This window comes from Callorhinus ursinus, unplaced genomic scaffold, assembly GCF_003265705.2.
Source record: "Callorhinus ursinus isolate GAN/ISIS: 27379988/994484 unplaced genomic scaffold, GSC_fseal_2.0 scaffold51, whole genome shotgun sequence".
Lineage (NCBI taxonomy): Eukaryota > Metazoa > Chordata > Mammalia > Carnivora > Otariidae > Callorhinus > Callorhinus ursinus.
Window position 1 is genome coordinate 1087479 of NW_027397113.1, and position 20798 is coordinate 1108276.

Here is a 20798-nt window from a genome sequence, read left to right on the forward strand (position 1 = left end):
CACACAGGACCCGACGGTGTGACACGCCCCCGCTCACACCCAGAACCGGGACGTTCACACAATTCCTGCCTGGCTTGTCCCAGGGCACCTTTCAAAATAACCACACAGAGTTGAGCCCATGGCAGGCAGCGACCGCTGCCCCAACCACCATATAAGGAACGGGCACCTGCTCTCCCCCATTCATAGCGCCCATTCTGGAACTTGAAAGTAACACATCTTGGGAGTCCACTTCCTCCGTGTTGGGCTATTGAAACTGTGCCTCCAATTGAAATGGCCCCGGGGGTTTTTGGTTCCCCAAAGCAGGAGCTCAGCTGCCGAGGGGGCTGCCTGCCGACGCTGTGTGGGTGGCTTTTGTGCCCTTGTTCAGCAGGTCACCACCTGCGTATTGCAAACACACCAGCGCTGGGTGTCCGACACATGGGCGCACAGCGTGTCTCACCCTGGCCCTCAGGTGCTCTCAGCAAAACAAACACCAGCCCTGTGGACCCGGGCCCGAGTCTGCTGTGCTTTCAAGATGCTCTTGGACACACTTGCTTTTTTGCTTCTCGTGGAAAAACTCCTAAAATCCCGAGGGAACAAGGCAAGGCTCCCAGGCACCTGGGGGGGGGGGGGCACGGCTGGGGCTAGGGAGGGGGAGGAAGCCCCCCCACCCCATCATCAAGCTCAGTTTACCTTCCCCTTCCTGCAGGGCTTTCTGGTCCCCAACAGCCTCGGGCACCAGCTTCCCATAGGAGTGTCTGTCGCTGGAAGCAAACTTCACCGTATCAAAGTAGACGGACCCATTGGAGGCGTAGCTGGAAAATAAGAACCGAGGTTGTGGGAAAGCGGACGGATTCGAAGACAGCCCAGAGCACCTCACAGGAGGATGACCCGAAGAGCCAAGTGTTACACGGCCCGCGTGCCGCTTCCATCTACTCTGCCTTCTGGGTCCGGGGCCGGCTCGGCCATTTAGCGGCTCTGAGACACAGTGACTCACAACCACGGCTGCCATGCAGGCCGAGCAGGCCTGCCAAGGACACTTCACACCACGGAAGCCAACTCCTCACTCGCTGGGCAGCGGGTCCCTCTGCAGACCCTCTGCCTCGCGTCGTGTGACCCTGCAGCTCCCACCCGGTCCCTCGCCTCAGCGACAGCGTGGTCCCGCCAGGCCCTCCCTCTGGCTACATTCTACCCACCTGCCCAGCCAAGGCTCTCTGCCTCCCAGAAGCACTCCAGGTTACTCCAGCCCGGAATGATCTGTCTTCTCCCACCTTGGCCTTGCCCACGGCACTCAGTTTGGCACACGATCTCGTGCTGTCCTGAGTAGTCGTGTAAAGTGGGGCAGAGAGAGGAGGTGCCATCACTTCCGGAGAACCTGTGCTGCTCCAGGCCCACACCAGGAGTTCGCCACTCCTCCCTTGGTCCAGCAGACGCCGCGTCTGCCCCATGAGGTGGGAAGCAATCTCCTACAGCGGGGGCGCCGCCAACAGGCGCCGTGTGCTGCAGACACCATGCTCCCGTTTATGCCTCCATTTCTTGGTGATCTCTGACCGTGCTCACTGCGGACAGTTGGACCGTGTTTCCCACAGACAGGTGGTGCTAGGACCGGAGGCCAGGGCCAGGGCAGAGTGTGTGGAATCACAGCCGGGCGAAGGGCCCCGAGGGAAACACACCTGCCCTGGGAGATGACTCGGGGACAAGTGCTCTCTGCTCGCACAGTGAGGCCAACGCCTCCAGACACCCGGCAAGTCCGTGCTTACCAGGCCAGGCCACGAGCTCATGGTCTGAGCTGTGGGCACCCTGGTAGACTACAGGCAGGGGATCCCTACAGCACCCCCATCCTGGCCGCAGCCCCGGGCCCACCTGGCGGGGCTGGCCCCAGGCCCTGGGCTGCACCGGGAAGTCTGCTGGGGGCGTTGAGGACAGCCTAGGCGCAGCCAGCACCACCCTGTCGCTCTTCCTTCCTGCCCTGAACACAGAGATGGCATCTGTACGGCTAAATACCTGCTGGATGGCAGCCAATATCAAGGAAAGCCCGGGGAGTTCTCTTACAAAGCAGCCCTGAAGCTGAGGACCCAGCACAGAGGAAAGAGGCCTGCTGGGAGGTCAGTGCGTAAAGGCAGGCTGCTCTGGGGAAGTCGCGGGCTCGACCGTACCCTCCCCAAATTCATCCCTGTGGTCCTATAGCCACCAGAACCTGCGAATGGGAGTGTATTTGGAGACAGGGTCTTCCCAGAAGGAGAGTGAGGTCAGCAGGGTGAGCCCTGACCCAGTGTGACCCCTACACATCTATCTGCATAAGAGGGCATCGGGACACAAAAGGAGCCCAAGCAGCCCACGTGCAGAGTGACAAATGTGTGAGAAGTCTGCAAGACGGCCACCGTCTGCGCCCAGGAGAGGGGCTGGGACAGACCCTTCCCTCAAGGCCCTCACAGGAACCCGTCCTGCTGGCATGCTGGCGGCCTCAGACGTCTGCCATCTGGAGCTGTGAACAAATCCGCTTCTGCTGCTTCAGCTGCCTGGTCTGTGGGCTTGGTGACGGCAGCGCCAGGCACCCACACGCCCAGCGGCTTCCCCCTGCTCCGCATCCCCTCTCAGAGACAGAGCACTGCCTTCCTTGGCAAACCTTCCCCTGAATGGTGCACTGACCCGAGGAGGGCCCTCAGCTCACCCGTAGCCATTGTCCACGATCTTCTGGACAAAGTTCACAATCTCTGGCACATACTCGCTAACGCGGGTTAAGACATCTGGAGGGAGAACCTGTGGATGGCCAGAGAAGGTCTCAGTTCTTCCTTCAGAAATGTCGGCCTCAGATGAGCACACCCCAAGAAACCAGCAGAACCAAATGCTGGCAGAGAAGCCCCCTGTGCCCTCAGCTCGCATGTGAAACTGCACTCAGCGAGCGATTAGGAAGATGACCCGGGTGGCATGAGGCCGTTCAGGCATTGGGGCGCAGAGAGCAAGCACGGGCTCATCGGCCACACTTACGTTCAGGGCCTCCATGTCTCTGTGGAATTCCTCTTCCCAGAACTTGGGCAGTTGGGAGAAGATAGAATTGTCAGTCACCTCACTGCCGAGGGTGGAGTCCAGCCAGTCAGAGAGCAAGTCCTTCGCTTCTTGCAACAGCACCTGAACAAACAGAAAGCGGACATCCACACACGTGTACGAGGTGATCACACAGGACCGTATCTCACGCAGTTGGTCTGCGTTAATAATGGCCTCGAATTCAGAGATGTGCGGCGCAGAGCCCTGCTCCACGAAGGGCTGCCGTCCCTGCGAGACCACGACACTCCTGTGAATGGCTCAGCACTAAGACAAACACCAGACCGTGACTGGGAGGCGCAGAGGCACGTTCAGGAGAACTGACTGCAGCCAACATGCGGCCGGGCGTCCACAGCCAGGACGCTGGAGATGCTGGTGGTCAGGTGATGGGCAGAGTCCCGTCCTGGAGGGAGGTGTCAAGGCCATGGTGCCCCGACAGTCAGGGGCCATCAACTGAAGAGGCCAGCCCCATGTCACGCACCACAACAGTGCAGCGTTGGTACAAGACCTATCCTGTCACCGCAGCACCCACGTCACCTAGGAGAAATGTCCATCTGTGATGAGATGTGAGTGTCATGGCCGCGGCCTGAGCCTTGCAGGCTGTGGGGACCCTGAGGTCCGGCTCTGGAGGAACCCGGGGTTTCAAGCACATGAACTGTAGTGACAGGCACGTGGGGACAGGCAGGTGGTCTGCGGTCCACCCGTGGGGGCAAGAGGGCAAAGAACAAAGGGCGGAGGGAGAAAATGCAGGGAAAGTAGATGTGGAAGACAAAGGGAGGGCGCGCAGGGTGGGCGCAACTGTACACGTGGCGCTGACAGGGAAGGGGCGGCTCGGGCATCCCGCCCAGAGCCCCCAGGGAGAACTGTCCTGCTGACTGCTGCTGGGCTGGCGAGCAGCGACAGGGACCCGCCAGGACACTCGGGCCAGAGGCGCAGCACACTGCAGACTGAGGCCCATGCACGGCCCGCGGGCTACCCTCGAGCCCAGCCACCCCACCCTGCGCGCTCACAGCAGGCCCTTCTATTCGGTACCTCACGTCTGGCCACGGAGAAAAGATGACAAGGCACACCAAAAGGCAAAAAACATCTGAAGACAGAGAAGCAACAGAATCAGACGCGGCAGGGCTCTGGCAGCGCTCAGCCCAGCGGTTTCAAACGACCAGGACGAACACGCTCAGGGCTCTAATGCATCAGGCTGACCGCATGCAAGGACGGACGGGCAAGGTGAGCAGACAGAAGGAAGTCTGAGAAAACGGGAAGGAGGCGCCAGAGATCGACGACACTGGGACGGAAATGAAGAACGTCTTCGATGGGGTCATCTGTACAGTGGACGCGGCCGACGGAAGAACCTCGGCGCCTGAGGCCAGCTGAAGAGAAACGTCAAACCAGATGGTCTGCCTTCTCAGAGACCCAACGAAACGCAGCAGAATGGCCAAGGACCGTGGGACAAGCACAGAAGGTACGACGGGTGCTTGTGGGGATGCCATAGGGACACGAGGGGTAAGGAGCAAAGAAACATCCGAACCCCACCGACTGAGAGCCCCCCGCTCACAGTAGACCCTGAACCGCAGGCACAGAAAGCTCAGGGAAACGGGGAGAACACCATACCCAGGCATTCCACAGGAAAGCTGCAGAAAATCCCAAAAGGAGTCCGAGGACAAAAACCTTGCCCAGAGGGCGCCTGGGTGGCTCAGTTGGTTAAGCGAATGCCTTCGGCTCAGGTCATGATCCCGGAGTCCCGGGATCGAGTCCCACATCAGGCTCCCAGCTCAGCGGGAAGCCTGCTTCTCCCTCTGACCTTCTCCCCTCTCATGCTGTTTCTCTCTCTCTCAAATAAATAAAATCTTTAAAAACAACAACAACAACAACAACAAAAAAAAACCTTGCCCAGAGAGGAACAAAATAAGAACGGCACCCAATTTGTCCTCACAAAGCATGTAAGCAAGACATGCGGGGGATGCTTCAATGTCGAGAGAAAACACTCGCCACCCTCAAACTGTGGACCCTGTGAGCTTATCCTTCAAAAGCAAAGGGAAACAAAAGCTCTCAGGCAGACAAAAATCGAGGGAACTTGTTGCCCATAGACCTGCTTTGCAAGAAATGTGAAAAGAAGTTCTTTAGAGAGAACAGAAATAACAGAGGTCAGAAACAGGTCTGCACAGTGAAGGAGAGCATCGGAGAGAAGATGCAAAGGTAAAATGAAAACTTTTGTTTTCCCTTTTTTAAGAAAAAGTATTTATGTATTGAGAGAGGGAGAGAGAGTGTGTGTGAACGGAGGGGAGGGGCAGAAGGAATCTTAAGCAGACTCCCTGCTGAGCGTGGAGCCCATTGCGGGGTTCTATCTCATGACCCTGAGATCATGACCTGAGCCGAAATCAAGAGTCAGGTGCTCAACCGGCTAAGCCACCCAGGTGCCCCAAAACTTTTGTTTTTCTTCATTGATCTAACAGGTAACAGTTTATAGCAAGAACGTATCAATCTGCATGCTTATGTACATACTTTATGCACACATGATGCACACACAGCCCCCCCACCCCGGGTTTTCAGATAGGTAAAATGGACAACAGCAACAGCATGAGGACGGGAGGCAGAACTAGATCATTCTGTTCCCGTAAAGCACCCCTAGGACCACGCAGTATAGTGTCTTTGAAAGTGGACTGAAATTAGTGGTGAGTGTATATTGCAAACTGTAGGGCAACCACTAAAAAAAAAAAAGGAAAAAAAATAGTATAACTGATAGGCCGTAAGAGGAGAAAAAGTGGAATCATGTAAAATATTCAATCAGAATCACAAAAGACAGAAAAGGAGTGGAAGAAATCAATGGGAACAAGTAATAGGGCAGTGAATAGAAAACAATACACACAGTGGCTAGGAATCCAGCTGTCTCCGTACCACCATGAATGTCAGTGGTCTAAATGCACCAGATAAAACAGTCAGGTAGATCAAAATACAAGCCCCAAATGTATGTTGTCCACAAGGAACCCACTTTAAATATAAAGACACGTATAGATTAAAAGTAGATGGATGGAGACAAATGTACCATGCTATCACAAATCAAAACAGAGCAGGAGTCGCTTGTTTCAGACAGAGCCAACTTCAAAGCCAGGAGAGTCATGAGGGATAAAGAAGAGCTTGGCCAGACAAAGGGGTCAGTTCTCCAAGACAACGGTGCTTCCAGTGCATGGGCCCAACGGCAGGGCAGCAAACTACATGAGGCAAAGGCAAAGAGGACTGCAAGGACAAACAGACGAATCCGTGAAGGCAGTCGGGAACTTCAATACCCTTCCCTTGGGCGTGGACAGACCCAGCAGGCAGGAGGCCAGTAAGGACACAGTTGACCTCAACTACACGCTCAGTCAGCTGGATCTAATGGACGTCTGTAGACCACTTCGTCCAACAGCAGCAGAACACACACTCTTCTCAAGCTCACATGGAACGTTCACCAACAAAGACCATAGGCTGGGCCATACAACATGTCTGAACAAGCTCAAAAGAACAGAAATCATACATTGGGTCTGCTCTCAAACCACCGTGGAACTGAACTAGAAATCAGTAAGAGAAAGACAGCTGGAAAGTTCCCACAATGCATGGAGATCAAACAACACACTTCCAAAGAACACATGGGTCAAAGAAGGTATCTTGAGGAAAAATTAAAAATTTTTGAACCAAAATGAAAATGAAAACACACCTTATGAAAATTTGTGAGATGCAGCAAAAGCAGTGCTTAGGGGACGTCTACAACACTGGGTGCACAGATTAGAAAAGAAAAAAGGTCTAAAATCAAGCTAATCTAAGCTTCCATCTTATGAAACTAGAAAAAGAGGAACAAGTTAAATCCAAAATGGGAGAAAAGAAATAATAAAAATTAAAGCAGACAACAGGAAATCAATAGAGAAAAATCAACAAAACCAGAAACTGGTTCTTTGAGAAAATGAATAAAACTGATGAGCCTCTAGCCAAGCTACTACCTAAGAAAAGGGTACTAATACTAATATTAATACCCAAAAGAGGGCCATCACTACAGGCCTCACGGAAATTTAAAAACTTAGTAAAAAAAATACTACACACAACTCTGTGCCCCCAAGTTTGATAACCTGGATTAATGGACCAATTCTTTGAAAGACACAAGCTACAAACACTCACACAAGACGATATAAACAATCTGAAGAAGCCTATTAGCTAGTAAAGAGATTTAATTAAGAATTTACAACTTTCCGGGTGCCTGGGTGGCTTAGTCATTAAGCATCTGCCTTCGGCTCAGGTCATGATCCCAGGGTCCTGAGATCGAGCCCTGCATCAGGCTCCCTGCTCTGCGGGAAGCCTGCTTCTCCCTCTCCCACTCCCCCTGCTTGTGTTCCCTCTCTCGCTGTGTCTCTTTCTGTGAAAAAAATAAATAAAATCTTAAAAAAAAAAATTTGTAACTTTCCAAAACAGAAATCACCTGATGCAGAGGAGTTCACTGGTGAATTTTACCAAACATTTAAGGAACAAATGATAATCAGTTTTCTATAGTTTTTCAGTGGACAGAAGCAGAGGGACTACTAACTCATTCTATAAAGACAGTATTACCCTAATACCAAAAACTAAGACATTACAAGAACAGAAAACTCCAGACCAGTATCTCTCGTGAACATAGATGGAAAAATCCTTAACAATATATTAGCAAATTAAATCCACAAAAGTCCGAAAAGAGGGTGCCTGGGTGGCTCAGTTGGTTAGGTGACTGCCTTCGGCTCAGGTCATGATCCTGGAGACCCGGGATCAAGCCCCGCATCGGGCTCCCTGCTCAGCAGGGAGTCGGCTTCTCCCTCTGACCCTCCTCCCTCTCATGCTCTCTATCATTCTCTCTCTCTCTCAATAAATAAATAAAAATCTTTAAAAAAAAAAAAAAGTCTGAAAAGAATTACATACCACAGCCAAGTGGGATGTATCACAGGTATGGAAGGCTGGTTCAACAGTATAAAATCAATTAATGTAAATTATTACATCAACAGACTAAAAAAGTAAAATGCCATAATAGCATTGCTAGATGCAGAAAAAGCATATGACAAAATCCAACACCCGTGCCGTCAGTGTGGTCGCGAAGAAGTCATTGCCACACACCGCTCATGGAGCTCAGCGTGCTGGACTTCATCAAAATTAAAGATGTTTGCTCCGGAAAAGACACTGTCAAGAAAACAAAAAGATGAGCTACAGACTGGGAGAAAATATTTGCCAAAGACACATCTGATCAAGGACTATTATCCAAAATATACAAACTCAACAGTATGAAAACAAACCACCTGATAAAAAATGGGCGAATGACCTGAACAGACACCGCACCCAAGAAGACACACAGACAGGCAAATAGGCACATGACAAGATGCCCCACATCCAATGTCTCCGGGAAATGCAAATCACAAGGAGATACCATCACACACCTGTTAGAATGGCCCAAATACTAACACTGACAACACCTGATGCTGGGAAAACCCAGAACCAAAGGAATGCTCATCACTACTGGGGGGAACGCAACATGGTGCAGCTGCTTTGGAAGACGGTGTGTGGTTTCTTACAAAACTACACATACTCTCACTATATGACCCAGCAGTCATGCTCCTTGGCATTTCCCCAAAGGAGCTGAAAACTTATGTCCACACAAAAACCTGCACATGGACGTTTCCAGCAGCTTCTTCACAATTGCCTAAACTTGGAAGCAACAAAGATGCACTTCAGTAGATGGAAAGATAAACAAGCTGCGGTCCATCCAGATGATGGAGTATTATCTAGAACTAAAGAGAAAGGAGCTATCAAGCCATGAAAAGACATGAGCGACCCTAAAACGTATATTCAGTGACAAAAGCCGATTTGAGAAGGCCACATACTATAGGATTCCAACTCTGTGACATTCTGGAAAGGGAAAACCATGGAGGCAGCAAAAAGATCAGTGGTTTCCGGGGGCTGCCACAACCTGGAGGCCGTCAAACCGAGGGAAAGAGACCAGTCATAAAAGGACAGACACCATAGCGTTCTATGTGGTCCCTGGAGTCCCCAGATTCATGGAAGCAGAGTGGACGGTGGGTACCGGGGCCAGGGGAGGGATGGTGGTCGGTGTCTCATGGGGACAGAGTCTCTGTTTGAGAAGATGGAAAGTTCTGGAGACAGATGGTGGGGACGGCTGCACAATAATGTGAATGTGCTTAATACCTTTGAACGCCACACCTAAAAATGGTTAAGATGGTAAATTGTTGGTAACAGGAACGTGACTGCTGTCCGAGGAGAGGGAGAAACAGCTGGGCCCAGGACGCCCATCAAAGGAAGGCCAGCTACCATGCGGGGACCCCACTCGGAAGCACGCTGAGCAAAAGCGCTCATCCACAAGCCCGTGTAAGGGGGACTCTCTCGTTAAGCTCAGAACAAGCCCGCGCCGGAAATCCAGACTAAGTGAGGAGGAAAGTGAAAGGGAAGCCTAAGCCGGGCCGAGCTCTGGGGGCATCTCTTCCACGGCCTCCAGACGGAGAGACAGCGGTGGCCGCACCTTTTCTGGAGCTTCTCGATTCCTGAGTGTTGAAGAGGGTGGCCAGCAGAGGGCGTCAGCGTGAAGGAGAAGGGCCACCGTGGCCAGGGCCGCCGGCAGGTGACCCACGCCCTCTCCTGCGGGGAAAGGCTGGAAGAGAGCCAGGCCCCTTGCACCCCATGCCCTTACCCCGTCTGGGGGGCAAACTTCTCCCAGGGGCAGGAGAACCGGCCCAGGGCGCCCCACAGCCCAGTGCAACCTCAACCTCCCTCGGCTCTCTGCGCGGGTGCGCCACCAAGAAACACAGAAGCACCAGCTGGAGAACTCTGGAATGACCCGCCGCACACAAGCCAATAGGCCCCCAGTCCCGTGAGGACGCGGCGTGGGAGTAGATGGAAGGGCACTGGCCAGCCCCCTCCCGGGCGGCCACAAACACAGGCTGGAGCAGCGAGTGGGGCTGTGGCAGGCCTGTGGAAACCTCACCTCCGCACAGCGGTCGGCCACCTCCTCTGGGAGGTCGCTCTGCATGGCTTTCTCCAGAGGCTCTGCAGCCAGTTTCACCGCGCGCTGAATGCGATCCAGCATCTGCCTTTTGTCGGGGTCCGTGGCCGCGTGTAACTTGACCGAAAACAGCTGCAAGCACAGGAGAGGGCGGGCCCATCAGCCGCAGCTCAGCACAGCCCCGCGCTCCCCCGGGGGCCGCTCGCTGGAGACAAGAAAGCAGTCTGCGTCCCTAAGGGCGTGGGCCCAGCTTCCCCTGAAAGCCGGCTCCCTGCGCCCCCCTGGGCCTGGTTCTCTGATGTCACACGCTGTGCTCGGGGTCACGGGGGCATCACCTGGGGATTTCATGACCTTCACGAAGATACCCATGACCTGGCAGGCCCACCCCTGGTCGGCCTAAGCCGGCTAAGCTCTGATTTCATTCCCAGTGTTTCTTCTAGAGATAAAACACAGAAGCACACGTAATTACTACTGCAGCTACTAAAACAGTAATTACTATTACAGAGCATCAAAGGACTTATTCTAACCTTACTCCATTAAAACAGTAATTCATAACACTGTCATTCAAAATGACAATATTATATTGGAAAGAACTAATTTCTTCAAGTTCTGAAAATTTCCAGTACTCCCGATTTAAGCGGCTCGGTGCAGCGCCTGCGTGGCTGAGACCACCACATGGACAAGCCCACAGGGGCGTTCGGAGCATCTAATGACCAAGCATCCATCAGTGCCACCATGACAGACTCTGACACTCTCCCATAAGTGGGAGGCACAGGCACCCACTCCACGCCCCCACCCAAGTGCGTCTTTCCTGGAGACTCTTCCCAGCGGCCAGGGGACACATCGGCCAGAACTCCGGGGCCCCCGATGGGGCTGGCTTTGGTTACTGTGTGAAGCCCACCAAGGACGGCCACAGCTCTCGGAACAGTCAGGAGTCAAGGAGCAAACAGCGAGGGGCCCACCTTCAGGGCGGCGTGAACATCTTCTAGGAGCTGGGCTGCCCGCGGCTGCTTCCCCCGATACTGCTCGAACAAGTAGTTCTGCCGGGCCCTCGTGATGATCTGGAGGGAGGAGAGGGAAACTGGGGGTCGTGCCCCACACAGCAGGCAGGCTCCGAGTCCCAGGCAGCTGCGCCGGGGCTGTTCCCATGACCTTGTTGATCTTGAGGAAACGAGCTGCACACCCTCCCACACACACACGCCCTCCCCACACAAGAGCACGCGTGACCACGGGTCCTGCTGCCACGAAGCCCCACGGGCTGACGTTTTATCAACTGGGCCCCTGGACACGCGGTTTCTCCTGGCTTCTACCTGACGTCATCGGTATACACCACCAAGCTACCGCGCGGAGGGGACTCACGCCGTGTGCATCAGGTCCAGGCCTGAGCTGGGCCAAGGCCCACCTGATCTCATCTACAAATGACACTTCCTCCTCCCTGTCACCCACCGTACTGAGGACGTCCCGGTGAGAGCCCTACCTTGTCATCCACGTCCGTGATGTTCATGCAGTAGAAGACGTCGTACCCGAAGTAGTCACGCAGCACCCTCCGCAGAATGTCGAAGGAGATGTAGGACCTAGAGCACGGGAACAGACCTGTCCCACGGCCCGCCACATACCCTGGCCCACAGGCCACGGCCACGAGAGCCAGGGGAAGGCTTCTGCAGCCCCGCACAGGAGCCAGGAGCACTGTGGAGCCGGGCCTGCTCTGCGCTTGGGCTCCCGCCAGAGCTGCGGCCTGGGAAAACCAAGGCACCTCCCATGGAGGTGCACACGGAACAAAACATCTGTGTGCGGCCCAGGATGCCAGCCACAGGGCGACAGGACAGTGAGCTCGTGGTCTGTACATATTCTCCAACTTCTCCACCATCAATATGGATTACTTACAGAATAAAAATGTTTATCTCAAAAACAGGAAAGGAAAAGTCCAGGACTGATTTTCCTTTCAAATCTCAGGTCCCTGGAGCAGAGCGGAGATCTCGGAAGGGCTGAGATGTTCCCTGTGGGACCCACACCCCCAGACACCCGGGGACACCCGGCCCGTGTTGGGCGCCCGGCAGCGGCTCCTACCTGGCATGCCCCATGTGAGATGCATCGTAGACAGTAGGCCCGCAGCAGTACCACGTCACCCTTTTCCCATGCTGAGGTGTAAACACGTCCTTTGTTAAAAATGAAGGAATGACAATCATCAGCTGCATAAGGTGCTGTGCAGGATCACCCAAACCAGCAACAAAGAGCATGGCTGTTTATACAAAATTCAACAAGAACAATTTTGTTTTACTGACAAAAGTCACAAACGTCAGGGGTGGAGGAGCTCAGTTACTCTGGGTGGACTCCCCGGGACCCCCGTCTCCCCATCTGCCACTGTGCTCACTGATGAAATTCCAATCAGCCCACGGCTGGAGCCATGGGCCACGCTGAGCAGAACACACCAAGCAAACCCTGTTCAACTGGAGTCCAATCCTGCCTTCTTCTCAAAACCTGGTCGGCTCCCAACCACGCCAACTGGGGCCCCGCTGTGCCTGTTGCGCTTGGCATGCGCTGTGACAACTGCCACCACGTGTCCTCTCTGGAAGCAGGCCGGCACCTGGCCTGGCTCTGAGAGACGCACACTTGGGCACCCCAGGCCCGCAAGCCCACAGGCAGGCTGCCCCTCAAGGTGTGCTGCCCCTGGGTGTGCCCGGTGTCAAAGACAGCTGTGCCCCCCACAGGCCACGTGCAGAACGCATGGCAAGAGCTAAGACTTCACTCCCGTCCGGACCGATGGCTGCAGAGCGCGCCCACAGACACCAGCTCCCCCCCCGGGGCCACCCCTGCACCCCACAGGCCATGCTCCCTCCTTACCTTACTGCGGGTGAGGCTGTTATACAGGCGGAGTTTGCACGGAGGACACCCAGCCGGGGGAGACCACTGAGGCTGCCCTCGCCGGCCTTTACCTGCCAAGGCAGAGAGAATGCAAGTCACGCTGCACCCACTTGGTCTTTCTCAACGAACAGGGCTAAGCGGTGCGGGTCTCCGTCAGCATCACCCGTGTCAAATGCAATGGCGTCTCTATTTTGCTTTGCTCACAATCTGTGGGGCAGCGGACTGCAGCACAGCTTGGGAGCACCTGTGAGACGAGCTCACACCCACTGCATCCCCTGCTCCCCAAACCCAGGCCCTCCTGGCCGCTTACAGGCACCGTGGTGGACATGGCTTATGGGCCAGGAGGGGGCACGGGCCCTGCAGTGCCAGACTCAAATGCAGCAAATGGGAGTACCCAACGCCTTGTGGAGGCTTTGTGGGACATGGGCCACTTTCCAGAGCAGTACCGGACTGGCCAGGCCGCAACTAGCTCACGGCCCCAGAAACTCAGTAAGAACAGGCTCCGCCCCAGCCCCATCTCCATCAGACGGGGGCAAATGGCCAGCTCCCCCTCAATTCTGGTCCCCACCCCCACAACATGCAGGTCACTCCCTGACTCGACTGGGACAAGACACTTGTGGCTTCCAGCTCCACACGGATGCTTGACCGACTCTGGAACAGTGTGGGGTGGCTCTGTCCCTCGCTGCCTTCCAGGACCCTGTTTCCTCCCCACTCCTGCCACCACCACCGTCCCCTCCCCAGCACTGTCTCGGGGGCTGCCCCTGCTGCTCCATGTGTCCCAGGCCCACGCTTCCAGATGGACAGAGGGCAGTACTTATGTGGCAGGCGCGCTGAGAGCCCGAGGGGGTGTAGCTCCGTCCTGGGCATCTAGCACCCTGCACCTAGAGCCCAGCTGTCCCCCGCAGCTCTCGCTCACAGAGCCAGCTTTGGGCCTCGCTCACAGTGCGTAGGACGGGCCCATGGAAGCCTCTGCACTACCTGTCCCATCTTCCCAAGCAGGGGTCTGCAGCTCACCGAGCCGCCCTCCTGTCCACTGCCCACCTCTGCCTCTCGTGCTGGATGGCCTGCTGACCGAGACCCCACAGAGCCCCACTCGCTGCTTCCTGCTGGGATCACGGAGCAGTCGGTCCTGGGCTTGGCTCTTTGCCCAAGGTGTCGCATCAGCCACACAGAGGCTGACTGAAGTGACAGGCAGAGGAGAGCGGAGGGAGGAAGGCAGCTGCTGTGTGCATGTCTGCGGGAGCCCGTGCGCAGGCGGGAAGGGGAGCGGGCAGGCGGGGAAAGAGGCAGCCCGCGCTCAAGAGGAGCTCCCTACTCTGGGTGGTGGCCAGCAAACGAGGCGGCCACAGACTCCGGTGCGTGGGAAGGCCCACACCCTCAGTGAGACAGCGGTGCTATTACTGAGGTCAGGCACGCGTCTCACAGGCTCACTTTACATGCAGCAAATGGCCATGAAGGAAACTCTCAGTCTGGGACTCGGTGATGCTCAATGTGCTGTGGATGTCACCACGCATCCCCTCTCTCACTCACACCCCACAGCTCCTGAGACAGACAACACTGCTATCTGAGCTGAGCGGGGACATCAGCCAGAGCTGCCACACACGGATGCGAGCCGGAGGACCAGCACTGCTCGTCCTGCGAGGCAGGAAGGCTCAGGGTTCACAGCAGGGGAGGCCCATCCAAGAAGACGGGGGGATGGCGGTGGAGCCCGGGGAGCCTGGCCGCGCCCCAAAGGGCCACCACGGTCACACAGCTGGTGGCAGGTTCGAGGGACTCTGCCAGATATCACACAGGACCCCTGGTATAATGAGGACATTGCCCACTAGCGTTCCCTTTCCCCATCAGCTGAGCCCTGCCCAAGCACGAACACGGCTCACTCAGGACAGCGGCCCACCGCGGCACTCGACGCCCCGACAAGGCCAAGCCGAGTCTCCCCACACGGTGCCCATGCTCCACTGCAGCACTCACCGTCCCGCGCATTAACTCCTTGTCTCGGCTTCTGCTTGAACCAACACACATCCCACTCATCCAACACACAGCCAGGACCCTCCAGGCCCTGGCCTGGGCACGGGGCCACTGCACAGCCACAAACCCCCGACCTGGCAGAAACGCACACGCCGCTTAGAGGCACAGCGCCCATCCCACCACCGAGGGAGGAGAAACACTCCCCCAGGACACGGGTAGGGGTCGGGGGGCAGAGAGGGGTGCCGCACTGTGTCACCCCTACAGCCACAGGGCCTGAGCCCCCTGCCAGGGGACTGGGAGCCGCAGCAGCACAGGGGGCCCTGGCGGGAGGGGCAGCACTCCAGACACTGACCGCAGGCCAGGCCCTGGGCAGAGTGGTCCCTCTGTGTCGGGGCCGTGGGGGGTGCTGATGGGACTGGGAGGCGGCAGAGGCAGGGGCCGCCCCACTTTCTGTGCCTGAGAGGGTGGCTCAGGCTCTGAGGCCCACAGCCCAGGGAAGGACACGGAGGGACAGACCGGGCGCCAGCAGCAGGGGCAGATGTCACAGGGGTCACCGCTGGGACAGGCTCGGAGGGAGTGGGGACAGGGTGCCGGGAAGCGGGGGGCTGGGAGAGGCAGTGCTCACGCCCAGGAGAGGACGTCAGAGCCCTGAACGGAGCAGTGCTCAATTCTGGCAGCAATGACCAGGCCAGCAGGTGCTCAGTTCCTGTGCTCCCAGGGACGTGGGAGAGGGGCCTGGGAGCAGCCTCGCTTGCAGGCCACCCGCGGCCATGGGCTGGGCACACGAGGGGATTTGGAGGCAGAAGGAGTCAGGAAACGTTATGGGTGCCAGGCAGGGTGCATCTCTCCTCACCCCCCAGCCAGCCTAGCCTCGTCAACGCACAGGGCGGCTCTCTGCCTCTGGTGGCCCTTCCTCTGCATGGCTAAAAGGCATCTGCTCGTTCTCTAGACAAGGTCCTGGCTGGACCACGAGCCAGGTCGTTGCCAAGGCTAGGAGCCCTGGATGCTCCGACCTCCACCCCTGCACGCTGTGTCTCAGGAGCTGGGACCCAGGGGGACGACATGGCACCTGACACCATGGACATCACCAGGGTCATCGTGCTAGATGCCCATGGAGGAGACAGTGTACCCACAAAGCTCCACCCTGTGCTGAAGGATTATCCAGAAAACCAAATCACACCCCACTCGGGGGGAAACGATGCCCCCACCTCCACCTGTTCCGGCAGGGGACCCAGGCCAGGACAGCGACGTGGGCGCTAGGCGATGCTCCAATGCCCCCACCTGAAGGAGTCTGGAAAAGCCCCCAGGAGGCTGCCCCGCCCTGCGAGGACCAGCAGAGGCAGCACGCCGCCCACCCCTCCCATGAAGCCGCGTGCGTGCCCAAGCTGAGCTGCTCGAGGGCATCGGGCAATTGCGGGACGAAACACCCAGGGGTTCATCGCAGGAGAGAAACCACACAGGGCCTGAGCCCCTCAGATGTTCCAGCAGGACCCCGAAAGTAACCGCTGTCACCTGTCAGACACGTCAGCACCCACAGGCTGCAGCATGAGCTCAAAGTTGAGAACTGACTTTGTTCTGATTTTCAGAAAATTCAATGACTATTAACATAATATGTTAACTACATGGCGGACACACACACACACACCGCAACGCATGGACAGAATAAAGGAGAAGAAGCCAGTCAAAGTGAAGCCAGGCCAGCAATTAGCTGAGAACGCCAGGCTGGACCAGGCACCCCCCCAACCCCCCAAGTTCCGCCACGGGCGGCATGGTCTGGCAGCAGCTCTGCACCACGGCCCGGGCAGCTCTGTCACAGCGGCCACGGGCAGGCATGACCCGCACGGGCTGACTCCTGAGCAGAGTCTGTCCTGACTGCCACTCGGGGCGCGCGGGCCAGCCTGCCAGGCCACGTGCTCACACGCGGGGACAGGAGAAGCCCTGCGGGGTCCACTGCCAGCTTCGGGGCCCTGACCTTGGAGGTGGCCGCCGGCAGGAGAGGTGCTACCAGCTGGGGAACTCACTCCACTACTCACTTGCTTGGCGCCCACAGGGCTCGCCTCTGCCGCAGGGGCCACCCAGGATCGCTTCTATGTGCCTGAACCACCGAGCCACGTGGAAGAGGCGCGTGTCAGCGGGAGGGGCCGAGAGCTGCCTGAACATGTCCACGTCCGCCTGGGACAGGGAGTACCCCCGGACATAGCTACGCGTGCTGAGGTGCTCGTTCAGGGCCTGCACCCTGGCTGTCTCGTCCCTAATGCTCAGGATGGACCTGTAGGCAGGAGCTGCAAAGACAGAGGCACACAGCGTCAGTCGGGGGCCCAGGGGCCTCGGGCCGAAGTCCAGACACGTGCAGGGCTTCCCCGCGTACGGAACGTCTGAAGCAGGCCAGTGGCTGCCGGGGCTGCTGAGGGGCGCTGGGGAGAGACGAGTGGGGTTTCGAGTCGCGGGGATGGGGCAGCTCCGGAACAGGAAAGTGGTGGTGGCTGCATAGTACGGGCGGCGGGGAGGGGAGCGTAAGTACCACCGCACCGTGCGGTCTCCGTACGACTGCAACTGTGAGCTTCACGTTATGCGAATTCTACCTCAACTAGAGGAAAACAACCCTCCGGGCCCACAGCCCCTTCTCAGCAGCAGCAACCTCCCGGGCCCAGTGGGCGCCGAGGGCGGGTGAGGACACAGGACACTTGGGTCAAACCCCCGCACCAGCATGGTGTCCAGCAGCTGAAGGCTGTGTTTCTGGGAGGATCAGGGCCCCCCCCGCCCCGAGAACACCTGCTGCAGGCCCTGCCTGCCCCCTCTGAGCAATTACTGGGAGGACTCGCATTGTGAGTATGTATCTCCTCCAACCCAGAAGGGACTCCCAGCGACCTGCAGGCCACTCCTCTGACATGCAACCATCAGGAAGGATGGGCCCCTCTCCCGGCTCTGCGGGAGGACAGAACCCTGCCCGCCAGCAGGCACAGGTGGTCAGGATGGCCTCGGCACTCGCCAGCCCTCGGTGATGGCTCACCTCCTCCGCGGTACTGAGCTCTGCTCACCCCTCCCACCCTCTTCTCCCCTGGGAACCATCGCCTGTCATCCCTTCAGGTCCCCGGTACCAGTCACTGGGTAAAACCTGTTCTTACCACACTAACTAATGCCCAGCTGTGTCTACCTCTGGTGTGGTGGGTTCAGGGACAGGAGCTGCCCCGAGCCTGAGCAAAGGGCACAGAGCCAGCCCCACCCTACAACAGGGAGGCAGGGGCCAGGCTGGGACACTAAACCAAAGACCCTTTAGCCTCGGGAAGGAGCCTGGTACCCCAGCCCATGAGTCTGACTGAGCTGCATCTAAGCCTTGATCAGCCCGGTTGTTTTTTTTTTCCTTAATTTTCTGAGCAAACCATGAAAAAGGACCAGGGTTCATTTGCTTCCACAGACACGCTCTTGGCCTGGGACCCACTCAGAGCAGGAAAGTACGAGCCCGTCCCCTCTCTCTTTGCCGGGCGCACCTGCCCTTCCAAGCTAGCTGCCTGGCACCACAAGGTCACTGGGTCACCGTGCCTGACCCACAGCAAGGATAGCTGCAGACAGGGAGGTGACGTGGCCCTCCACAGCCACGTTCCCCGCTCTCTGGCCCTCTTCCCCATCCGGGTGTGCCTGCCTGGTACAGGAGCAGGAAAATCACCCCAGCACCCACCCAAGCAGACAGCGCAGCACGTATGTGGAGGGCCTGTGCGCACACAAAAGGCCTTTCTGCACTTGCGTCCACTGCAGGCCGGCCCCCCGCCTCCGGCAGACTTCCTGGACACAGTGCCATCAGCAAGGATGAGGAGGAATGAACCGGCAGAAGGATGAAAGCCCGTGGCATTTTCCAAGCAGCCGGCACGCAACATGGCCTACTTCTTGGGCATGTCCTGAACCCTGAGCTCTTCATGCACGGGGAAGGGGTGGGCACTCAGAGTAAAAGTCCTCCTTGAGCCCTCAAATGAATGCTGTGCTTAAAACACAGGCTTTCCCCAAAGCCCACGTGCTTCCTTCCCCAGCGCACCCCCAGGAGGGCTCTGGCTCATGTGACCCCGTCTGATCGACCACACCCTTCCATCTCGACTGGAGTCCTGCCCCTCACGAACTACCCTTGATGAGGGCACAGCCAAGCCGCTGGCCGGTCCAGGAGCCCCATCTGCACACACGTCCGGAATGCAGCCCTTGTCACCCACGGCTGCCACACAGGGGCCCAGCCCATCATCTCTGGGACGCAGGCTCCCCCACAGGCAGGCCAGAGTGGCCTGCTGACAGGTGCAAGATCACATCCCCCCTCCTCATCCTCCAGACCGCCCCCTCCTCACAGGGACCCCCCCCAGGCCTGACTTCAGCCCCCGCTCACTCCACAAAAGCGTGGCCTGTTCTTTTCGGGGTCTTTCATCCCACTGTCCTTGCCTGCCTGGAATGCTCCCCCAGACATGGCCGGGCTCCCGCTCTTCCTCAGGGCTCTGCTGGGTATCTTTTTTCCTTCAGGTCTCCCTGGATGCTGTTCCAACCAGAGCCCAGACCCCCTTCCTGCTTTCTCTTTGTCCTCATGCCACTTCTTCACGTCTGCCCCACACCCCACTTTATTCACTCAGCATATACCTTCAGCATCTAGAACTAAGCCCAGAACATGCTAGACACTCAACGCATTCAGCGCATGAACAGGTGAGCAAGCAGCAGAATGGGAGCTCACAGGGCAGCCCTGCCTGTGAGGGGCTGGGGGTCACCTGCTGTATCAGGGCCTCAGGGGCCCTCTCCCAGGACACAATCCACCTACCCACACAGCACACGGCAGCAACCGGATTTCCCATAGGCTGAGTCTAAAGTTGCTTTGAACCCCGAACGGCTTGCCCAGCCAGAGCCCTGCTGCCCAGAGGTGCACACCTACAGGGACGTTGCTTTTGTTCACTCTAGACCTACAAGGAGAACAAACCACTTTCCGTGTCCACTCTTGGGATTGCTGAAGCAAAGAGAGACCCGGAGGTGGCCCCCTCCCTGCTGAAGGTGCCAGTGCCCCCCCCCCTCCTTCCCTTGAGCAGGTGGCTCTGAGGACCAAGCCCAAGGGCTCTTGGGGAGTGGCCCCCACGTCCCTGTTGCTTAGATTCTGTCTAAGACCAGGAGGAAAGTTCCAGGTGGAACTTTCTGCTGCTGCTCTACTATAGAAGGGCCTGCCTTTGTGACCCCGCCTCACGGCCCCAGGCGGGGAATCGGGCTGGAGGTGAAATTCAGGAAGGGAGGCTGTGCTTGCCTGAGAGCTCCAGGAAAGCCTAACTCTTTAAGTATCAGGCTTCTTGAGCATTTCCCACACAGCATCTTCCTCCCAGGGAACTTCTACTTCACCCGGCAAGCTGCCTCGGACAGCTCAGCGGCCTGTCAGGTGGCTGTTGGCACACACTCTCGAGGAAGATCAAGTCCAGTAAGATCAGGGAGAGGACCTGCCAGCGGCGTGGGCAGAGCTGGGGCAGGGTTTCCTGCAATCTGCCGTCCTCCCCGCTCCCTGTCCCCGTCTCCTGTACCTGTGCCACTGACCCCCGGGGAGGGAGGGCAACAGAGCAAGGCCAGCGCCACTCTGATCCAGCCCGCCCCGTCACCCCCACAGCAAGCAGACCGGGCACACGCCTCTCACTCGGACCACGTTCTAGTGAACAAAGCAGATCCCCAGGTCCGCGCCGAACGCTGAGCGGGCTTACAGCTGATAGGTATTTCCCGCCTTTTTTCCCATGTGTCCTCCAATAAGCATACGCTTTTTTTTAAAATGAGCACAACAGGTCAAATGTGCTACCCACCACGCTGGCTTTAAAGCACTGGCAAGGGACTTAGGGAACTCTTGAGCTGCAGGGCCGCAGCTGGGCAAGGCACCGTACCATGGCGGTGCTGGGGCTCAGTGTGGGGGCTCGGTGCTGGGGCTCAGCCCTTGGGCTCGGCGTTGGGGTGCAGTACTGGGGCT

General features: G+C 57.3%; 1 protein-coding gene across 3 annotated transcripts in view; it reads right to left on the bottom strand.

The window, feature by feature from the left end:
* The window catches only part of CARS1 (cysteinyl-tRNA synthetase 1), a 44364-nt gene that overhangs the window by 18144 nt on the left and 5422 nt on the right, over positions 1–20798 (bottom strand). Inside the window, exons 2-10 of one of the 3 annotated variants that reach the window (XM_025878210.2) lie at positions 16879–17127; positions 12860–12951; positions 12086–12174; positions 11496–11592; positions 10981–11079; positions 10001–10150; positions 2968–3108; positions 2651–2739; positions 673–794 (exon numbers count right to left, since the gene is read on the bottom strand). In XM_025878210.2, the coding sequence (XP_025733995.1) occupies positions 673–794; positions 2651–2739; positions 2968–3108; positions 10001–10150; positions 10981–11079; positions 11496–11592; positions 12086–12174; positions 12860–12951; positions 16879–17127 (1128 nt within the window). Of the gene's footprint in view, positions 1–672; positions 795–2650; positions 2740–2967; positions 3109–10000; positions 10151–10980; positions 11080–11495; positions 11593–12085; positions 12258–12859; positions 12952–16878; positions 17128–20798 lie in introns of those variants that run through there. The other 2 variants (XM_025878211.2, XM_025878212.1) reach the window with 2 other exon arrangements.